The 9,949-nt window shown below is 45.8% G+C and overlaps 1 protein-coding gene across 1 annotated transcript in view; it reads right to left on the reverse strand.

Annotated features, from left to right (window-relative positions):
• Nucleotides 1–9,440, reverse strand: part of PLPPR5 (phospholipid phosphatase related 5) — a 92,607-nt gene extending 83,167 nt beyond the window's left edge. Inside the window, exon 1 of the mRNA XM_056844977.1 lies at nt 9,177–9,440. Within this exon, the coding sequence (XP_056700955.1) occupies nt 9,177–9,440 (264 nt within the window). The remainder of the gene's footprint in view (nt 1–9,176) is intronic.
• Between the last annotated feature and the right edge of the window lie 509 nt (nt 9,441–9,949).

Here is a 9,949-nt window from a genome sequence, read left to right on the forward strand (position 1 = left end):
ACCTAACTCTTACAAATGTTAGTACAAGTTTAATGATTGTCTGGGCTCTATCCCTAGGGAGGAACTCTCTTCCCACCTCAGAATCCAGTACCGCTCACACAAACTGGATTATCCAATTTGGAATTAACTTGGACTTCTCCCAGACTGATCCTAGACTGATGCAAGTGTCTATGACTAGCTCAGTGTGTATCTGAAGCACCTCTCGAGACTCAGCTACTAATAGCCAGTCATCTAAATATGGAAAAATGCAGCAGCCTTGCTGTTTAAGGTAGGCTATTACCACTGCCATACCATACACTTTGTGAAAACCCAGGGAGCAGTGGCTAAACCAAACGGAAGGACAGTGTATTGGTAAGTGTGCTCCTCAAAACGAAATCTGAGGAAATGTCTATGTGCAGGATGGACACTTATATGGAAATAAGCGTCTTTGAGATCCAACACAGCAAAACAGGCCTCCCTGGTTAACAACTGTAACACATCAGAGAGAGAAACCATTCTGAACTTGGAAATATGCAAACATTTATTGAGTCTCCTTAAATCAAGAATGGGTCTACGTCCACCGTCTTTTTTGTTAGTGGCAAAGACCCTGGAATAAAATCCACAAGTAGGGTGCTCAGGTAGAACCTTTTCTACAGCTCCCTTAGCCAACAGTTCCTGGCACTAGAGCCCCAGCTCCTGAAACGGGTTGTCTCTTGCTGTTTCAGGCAAAGAACAAACAGGTAACCTCTTAAAATCTAACTTATAACTCTAAGGACCCGTAAATCGGAACACATCTCAGCCCAACGTGGATAAAACAGGGTCAATCTCTCTTCAAATGGATGCCCAAGGTATGGCGTCAGAATATGTGGCCTTGGCCCTGCTGGTCCTTGTGTGCCTGTTCTTTCCAGCCTGATAAGGCTGCTGATATTGCTGCTGGAATGGTTTATTAGGAAACTGCCCAAACTGTTGGGGACGTTGAAATCTTCGGCTTGTATAGAACAGGGTGGAGTACCCCTGTTGTCGTTGGTACTGTGGTCGATCCCTTCCCTGGGACGTAAAAGGTACAACCCCGTAGGCTCTAGCCATCTTTATTTCTTCCTTAATATCGTTAAGAAATTCTGTGGTATTTGCAGCAAATAGGGTGTCACCCTCAAAGGGTAAATCCTTGACTTGAGCCCAGGTGTGAATAGGCAAGACAGTGGTGCATAACCATGAGTGCCTTCTGAGGGTTACAGCTGATGTCAGGGTCCTGAAAGCCACCTCCGCTGAATGTTTGCCAGCCGAGATTTCCTTCTTAGAGAGGGAGATAGCTTCACTTTGGATTACCTGAATTAAGGGCCTGGTCTCTTCAGGGATACTGGCCATGTGCAGGGACAAATTTTCCCATTAAAAAAAAAGTTGGTATCCTGCCATAATTGGTTCTTGTAGGTTATCCGGGCTGTGTAACCGTGGTCTTGGTATCCGGGTTACACATCCGGTATCCGGGTTACACAGCCCGGATAACCTACAAGAACCAATGAACTCTGACCATGAAAGCCTTCGACAATATCCTGCCATAATTGTCTGATAATTTGCAATTTTAAGGTTTAGTGCAGCTGCTGTATAGGAACGCCTGCCCAGAACATCTACCCTCCTACTCTCTTTATCCCATGGGGTGGAATGTTGCTCAGTTCTTTGTTTGGTTTGCCTCTCGGAGGCCTCAATGGATGATGGTGGGGGATGGATCGAGAGATACTCAGCAGAATTAGGTTTTATCCTATATAAATTCTCTAACTTCTTTGTCGATGGAGGAGCAGATGTAGGCTTTTTCCAGTTTGACTCCTTTAGATCCTCCAATCCCTCCAATAAAGGGAAGGCCACCACTGAAGGGGTGTCAGGGTGAAGCCTACTTAGTGTTTTGTCCTTTGCCTTCTCTTGTGTTGTATAAACGGCAATTTCAAGTGCTTCAGCGATTCTAAGCATTTGATCAATATGAAGCCTTGCATCCTCCGATGGTGAAGTGGGGCTAGGGTCCCCAACCCTCTCATCCAGAGAGGTACTCGAACAACTCTCAGAGTTCACCATTAAAAGGATCTGGGTCAAAAGTTGGATAATTGAGTAAAAGGAGCCTGGGCATCCGAGTCCTGCAAGGGGAGCAAAGGTTGATGCGCTATAATACCCCTCTCCGTTTTTCTGAATCTACAAAATTCAAGCCAGTCTTGAAGTTGGAAAGGCTTAAGCATTGGAACCGAGCAGGTGGGTTGGGATGGAACCGTCCTCAATTCTGCACCTTCTGGAATCGAATTGACCTCATCGCTAAATGAGACCTCTGGGACCACATCAGAAAAAGATGGTACCGGGGAGGTGGAGCGCAGCGAAGGGGTCTGAGGAGGCACTAGGAGACTTGTCCTTGCACTCGCCTTTCTCTCTGATTTTAGACTTGTCTCGGTGTTTCTTTGTTGTCGGTTCTGACGAGGACCGATGTTTATGCTCCTTCCGCTTAAGAGCTGACTTCAGTGGTTGCATAGCTTGAGATTTCGGTTCCAAGGACAGAATCAAGCCCGGAACCAACTTTAGAGATGCTAGCGATCTCACCAAAGCCATCTCAATATCTGAATGCTCGGTCACACCCATAGGGACAGACTGAGCCGAAGATGGCCTCGTAGGAAGGCTGGGCTGTCATAGCGCTCTGCCAAAGTGCAGCTTTTAGTCTGGCCGCTCTGTCCCCTCTAGCTCTAGCTTTGTAAACTTCATGCAAATTTTACAACTTTGTACATTATGTGTCTCCCCTAAGCACAGGAGGCACAGATGGTGCTCGTCCGAGTGGGGCATCTTTGTAGAGCACTTTTGGCATTTTTTTAAACAGAGCCTTGGAAGCAATGGCTCCAGTGATCCCTGACTGCTCCAAAAAGGTAAATCAGGGTGAAAATTATCTATCTCTTGGCTAGGCCGAACAGACTCGCCTCAACCCTACTCACAAATAACCATCAAAAACTCCTTCTTTTCCTAAGCACACTTCAGACGAACCAGACGAAGCAGTGGCAACAAAGGAACTGAGGGAAGGAGGGGATGCTCCACCCCTAGACATGTGACTGCTTTGGTGGGAAGTTGTTGCTGGGCAGTCTAGGGGAGGAGCACCCCCTTATGAAATTTTTAGCATGTAAGCATGTGGGGCTGCACTGAAGTCCAAAAATGAATTTGTTTTTATCTTGAAACCAGAGGAAGGGGGAGGGAGGAACCCTACAAATCATTTTAACTAGAGGCAAAAAGATTGAGCTGATGAATATTTCCTAGATGTTGTAGCTTAGCTAAAAAAGCAACCATCCCCACTGAGCAGAGGAAAAAACCCTGTGCAAAACATCATAAACAACGCTGAACCAAAAACTTCCCTTTCTATATTTCTCTAGTTCAGATATGAATCCAGCATGAACACATTTATTTTCTCTTATAGAGATTTCAAGACATAGTAGAAGTTCTAAAAAACATCCTGACATATTGTGACCTTTGGAGATTAAGTACTTCAATCACTTAAAGTAAAGAAAATTCTCAGATCTTTACTCTGCGTAGCCTGCATTGCTTTTTTCTGACATTCTGGGTACAATTCACAGTGCACATTTTGGGCCTGAAAAACCCTAAAAGGAGTGGACATCACATCACTAGGAAATGGGCTTCTCTAGCTAACATTTTGCCACCATCTCTAAAACTGGCTAACAGCACTCTTTTGACAATGCTTCCCTATAGATAAAAGCGCAAGCCAAGAAGGCAGGCAAGAAAGAAGGGTGAGCGAGAGTGTCATTTTTAGTGTCTCCTCCACTAATTCACACCTGTCTCCTTATGGGTAACACAACTTCTTTCTTCTCAAATATGCTATGGCCCAACTTGATTCCATAGGCCAGGGCAAGATATGCATTAAACCACATCTAGAAATATTTTGGTGAGCTATAATTATTTTAAAAAATTACAGAAATCATCATAAAGTAATTCTTTTTCAATGATTTTTCAGGGCTATGTTGAGAAATGTTCACTTAATTATTTAAATTGTCTTAATTTAGCATCCCGAATTCAAAGTACAAATAGATGTCCCAAAGTCCCAGACTTTGTTTCGTTCCTTTGAACATGCAGAAAGCCACTCTCCCCTCCCCACTCAGTGGGTGGCCTCTATATATTTAAAGTATTTATATGCGCTCCTTTATCCCAGGCATCCCAGGACCCAAGGCAGGTAATAAAGTAAAAGCAATCCAAAACAATTCAGTAAAAAAAATAATTCAAACAGATTAAAAACAAGACCGAAAACAACTTATATCCCAACCAGTAGCTTATTTTCCCCTTGCTCAGGCTCACTCTGCCCCAAAGGTTTTCCAGACAAGCTCTCTGTTTGTATCCTTGCAGGAAAGCTAGGAGGATAGGACACCCCCTCCCCGCAACCTCTTCCAGCAGGCTGTTCCACAGGCATGTGGCAGCCACCAAGGAAGTTAAAGCATGGACTCTGAAAGAGCATGCCTTGACAATGAAGGTTCTGATAACAGATATTGCTTAGAAGAGCAGAGCTGCCACACATGTTCACATTGCCAGGGACAGTCTTTCAAGGATATGGGCCCGAGGTCATGGAGACCTTTAAAGGTGAGCACCAAAACTTTGAATTGGACCCAGAAACTAATGGTCAGCCAGTGAAGGGATCTTAGAATAGGATTGCCATGGTCCTGTCAGCTAGCTTCAGCTAACCAGCTGCAGTTTCTGGATCATCTTCAAAGACAGCCCCTGGTAGAGAGTGTTACAGTAATCTAGCCTCGAGGTTACCAAAGCGTGGATATCGGGCCAGATCAGATGTGTCCAATAAGAAGTTAACTTCCTAACCAGATGTAGTGGGGAGGGAAGCATTTTTTTGTGGTCATGGACACCTCTTTCTCCAACAGGAACCCAGGGTTCTACTGTCTTGTTGATCACCACAGGGCTCCCCACTTTGTTATTAGGGAGGTGGTGAGCTCCCGCTCTCCGGCAGTCCTCAAGCAGCAGCTGGACGATGCTCTATGCTGATCCTGCATTAAGCAGGATTTGGGCTAGATGGCCTGTATGGTCCCTTCCAACTCTATGATTCATAATTAGAGTAATTTTTTTTTAATCCCAACACTCTAGCATGACCAATAAACTCAACCCAAGATGGGATTATGCAAACTGTAGCAATTTTTATTCTTAGCCTGCACAGCAATCAATATACCTCCTTTAGAGTACCCCATGAATTCATTTCTTTGGATAAATGTGAACTTGGAACCATATTGTGATTGGAGTAAAACTGCCCCTGCCAATAAGTAGTCCAACCTCCACCAACAGATAACCTTTAAAGTGGTGTGTAGCAGACACATCTTGCAAAACCGAAAGAAAGGGGCACTTGGTTAACATCTATTAAAAACCTTAGGGCTGAAGTAGATGTCCTTTTTCCTTTTCCTTCTTTGCTGCTATGACCCATAGGTCCTGAGCAGTTATTTCTTAGTGGAAAATATGATGGAGAGATATTTAGCCACGGCTAATGTTATATTTGGATCTCTATCCATCCGAGATAAATGGATTACCCCCATATTGGCAAGAATTCCTGCCCCCATAACAAGGGGACTATATAGTCTCTTGTTATGGGGGCAGGAATTCTCGCCAATATGGGGGTAAACCATTTATCTCGGTGGTGTTTAAAGAGGGGGGATTCCATCATCTCATGAGATAATGTGTCAATTTTCTTTGAATTGCATGAGCAAAGTCTGTCAGAATATGGTAGATTTCTATATCTTCCGTTTAATACTGCTGAGGGTGCAGCATTTAAACAGGTGAGGATAAAGGCTCTTCGGCAGGAAGGGAAAGAAGTAGATGTAATATTTGGAGTCCATGTTCCTTTTTCTTAAAAAAATTAAGTATATATTTTGGGGAAATCTAATTCAGATTAGGACTGCAGCATGGGGAGGGGGGTTATCTTAGGGATGCCAACCTCCAGGTGGGACCCCCAGAATTAAGAGTCTATATTCAGATTATAGAGATCAGTTCTCCTGGATAAAATGGACACTTTGGAGGGGGGATTCTATGGCATTGTACCCCACTGAGGTCCTTGCCCCCCCCCCAAGTTCCTTCCCCAAATCTCCAGGAGTTTCCCAACCTGGATCTCTGATTTTTAGAGAACAAGAAACAGTGGGAGTTTCCTTCATGCAACTCTCAGCACCAAGCTTGGTGAGCTCTTAAACAACTCCACAACATCCTAGGACCTTGATTGGTTACAGAGTACGTCACAAACCCGTTTCCATTCCTGCCCACCAAATTCAACAGACTTTTAACTGATAGATATATAATTCTCACCAGGCACTGAAAGGAGAGGGAAAGAGAAAAAATATCAAATTAGGCAATCGATTGTATCTCAAATTACTCTGACCTTTTGATCAAATTAATGATGCAAGTTCTTCCAACCTGCTCTCCCTGGACTGGTTGCTACTTTGCATCACAATTAGAGCCATCATTCAATTAAAGATACCTGGGCTGACTACTCTTACGTTTTTAAGCAATGCATTGATTGATTAATGCTGTACTTTATTTTGGGTATCAATGAAATATGTTGTGGCAGGTATTCTCTTAGAAGAGGCATTCCTCCTGTATGAATGGAAGAACATGTTTCTAAAATATTATAAATATTTTTAAATTTGTTGCCTGATTAATCAGGGGCACATTTTGAGTCCATTGAACATTTTAGATTAATCTAACCAATTAATTGACTAACACCTGCAGCCCAAATAGCAATCTGTTTCATATATACTACACCCATCCCAACCCCTATGTCTACTATTACTATTTGCATTTTATCTGTACAACAACTATTTGCATTTTATCTGCACAACATCTGCAGGCTAAGATACCCTAGGCCCGGAAGATTTTTTTGTTTCTTTACCAAGAAGGTTCAGTTTCAACTCAGTGAGGTGAATTTTATAATGAATAATGCTACTTGCAATTTGTAATGCTGTGTTCAGTGGGATACATAAGGGAAGAAGATGTACTGGATGGCCACTTTTAAACAACATTGCCTAGTAAAAGCATATTGTTAATATGTAACTTAGAAACAGAGCATCTAAAAAATTAATATCTTGGGGAAAACAGTCTGCCAGCCAGAATTCTTTGGATTCAGTGATTTAATCACATGACATGATAATTAAGAACTAGGTTTTTTCCCACGTGTTTTCTTCCTTCTCTACTGTCTAGAATGCTTGAGTTCAAAGTACCAGCATCAGAAAAAACACCACAATGGCTGAAAGAAATCTATACTACAAAGTTTTGAAAAATCTTGAAGCCATGGGGCAAAAAACCCCATTTTCTCTCGGCTTTTTTCTCTGATGAAAAACTAAAATTTGGGGGGCGGGGATTGAAATATATGCAATACTTTCCGGTCAAACCTAAATCTCTCTTTTGCTGCTTTCACAATATAAAATTAATCATGTATAACTTAGCATATTAAATTGTACTAACTGGCATATTTATATACTATACCAGTATAAATGCTGTTTTGCTACCAGCCAAATAGCAAAGACACTCAATGCAAAAGCAAAGCAGAGCTGCAAACTGTTGCAGACTGTTTTATCTTAGGACAATTCACTCATTCCAACAGAGAAACATATTTGACAGGAGCTTTGCAGTGGTTCCCAAAATTTCCCTATTTTTCCCCATTAAAAAGCACTTTCAGTGCTGAAACACTGTCATCAGTAGCACCTTCATGAGAAAGGGGGCGGGGAATCCCAATGAACTGAGTACAAGAATAACTCTATGCAGCATCTTGCTTTTATAAGTGTGTGTATGTGTGAATCTATAGATAAGCTAGATGACCACACGCTCCCCTTTCTGTTCTTCTGTTTAATATGGTCAGGGATTATTAAATGATGCTAATGTTTTCATCGCCCTGACCTGGATGGTCCAGGCTAGCCTGATCTCATCAGATCTCAGAAGCTAAGCAGGGTCAGCCCTGGTTCGTATTTGGATGGGAGACCACCAAGGAATACCAGGGTTGCTATGCAGAGGCACTGGCAAACCACCTCTGTTAGTCTCTTGCCTTGAAAACCCCAAAAAGGGGTCACCATTATTCGGCAGTGACTTGACGGCACTTCACACACACACAATGTTTTCATCAGCGGACATTACAACTTGTATCCTGAGCGGTTTAAAGGCAGATGTTTCATTGCTTTTCTGTTGGTATTCCCACCCCACATAGAAGAAGCCAGCTGAACTGTACTAAAACACCTCTCTACAAGTGCGCGCACACGAACACACTACTTGCAGGAGACCAAATAGCATACCTGATTGAGCTGGCACACCAACACGAAAGGTACACGCCCCATTAAGTGTTGCCACTCACACACCCCAAAAATACACCGATGCAAAAATCCAGAACAACGCCTGCTCCATTTTAAAGAGGAACCCACTGTCAGAAGTGCCAAAGCTTGCCATTTCTACTAGCTGAAACATTATCATGCGGCCATCAGCAGTAACAGAATGCTGCCCACCACTATGTGACTAACACAAGATGGGGGGGGTAATCAGGCTGGGGGATGTGTTGGGTTTTTTTTTTTTAAGAAGTGGCGATTTTATAGTGCCTTGGCCAAAAAAGAAAAAGGGGACACACTCCCAACATCAGTCTTAAAACCGGCTTCCGAGGACCGAATTGGGTCCCCCCCACTTGATGAGGTTCCCAGTGGTGATGGGTAGCCTGGACTAAGCTTCCTGGAAATCGTAGACAAGGAAATCGTAGAAAAGGGCAAGAATCCAGTAGCCCCTTAAAGACTCACGAAAGCTCATACCCTGCCAGAAAATATTCTTGTTAGTCTTTAAGGGGCTACTGGACTCTTGCCCTTTTCTACTACTGCAGATCAGACTAACAGGGCTACCCACTGTGTTAAGGAAATCAGGAGCGATCAGACAACGAAGAAGTCCCCGCAAATGGGGAGTGGCAAGAAAGAAGGGGGGGAAATCCACACAGCCGTGTAAGAATCGCTCCTTTGTATCGCAGGCCCTCTCCATGACACCGGGTCAACAAGTTGAACCCCAAAGGGGGTTTTTTTTTTTTAATTTAACAAAACCAAAAACCATGCTCTGAGCTGAGATCCCCCGCGGGGGGGGGGGCAGGAGGCAGTCAGCCACGCGATGGGGGGGAGAGAGAGAGAGGGAGAGTGGAAGGAGGGCAGCCGGCGGGGCTGGGCGAGGCTTACCACCAACACGGGCACCCCCGCCGCCAAGGAGTACAGGAGCACGGGGGGCACGGCGCTGCTCTCCTCCGGGCCCGGGTAAGGCTTGCGGTAGGCGCTCTCGTGGCAGAAGAAGCCCTGCACGTTGACCGCGAAGGTGTCGGTGTACTCGAAGTAGTAAGCCAGCATCACCGTCCCTGCCATGATCACCATCTGGAAGTAAAGCATTCTGGTGAGGAGGAGGAGGAGGCGGCGGCGAAGAAGAGGAGGAGGAGAGGGCACTGGCATGTACTCCGGCGGCCGCGGCAGCCCTCCTCCCCGGCTGCGCGCTCCGCCCGCTGCCCGGCGGCATCCACCGAGGAAGGAGGCGGCGGCGGCGGCGGCGGCGAGGAGCAGGCAGATGCGGCGGGAGCTGCAGGAGGAGGAGGAGGCGGCGGCGGCGGCGGGCAGGCGCCGGGGCGCGCGATCCGGCGCGTGGGGAAGGGGAGGAGGCTGCCCAGCCCCTGGCGCCGGGGCTCGCACGTGGGCAGGGAGGGAGCCGCGGCCGGCGGGCAGCTGCCCCCCTCCCCTCCCCTCCCCGAGTCCGGCCAAGCCCGTGCCCACGCTAGGGCGGCGGGGAGGAGGAGGACCCCCAGCTGCCAAGGCTCAGGGGCGCGGGCAACTGGCCGATCCAGCCCCAGAACCGAGATCCCGCGCCGGCGAACCGAGATTTCCTCCGTCCCAAAGGCATAAAAGTCTCCAGATGCAACCGCCTTGCGAGGACCCCGGAGCGACCCCTCCCTGGGCAGCTGCCCTGG

The sequence above is a fragment of the Euleptes europaea genome, chromosome 2, assembly GCF_029931775.1.
Source record: "Euleptes europaea isolate rEulEur1 chromosome 2, rEulEur1.hap1, whole genome shotgun sequence".
NCBI classification, from domain to species: Eukaryota; Metazoa; Chordata; class Lepidosauria; order Squamata; family Sphaerodactylidae; genus Euleptes; species Euleptes europaea.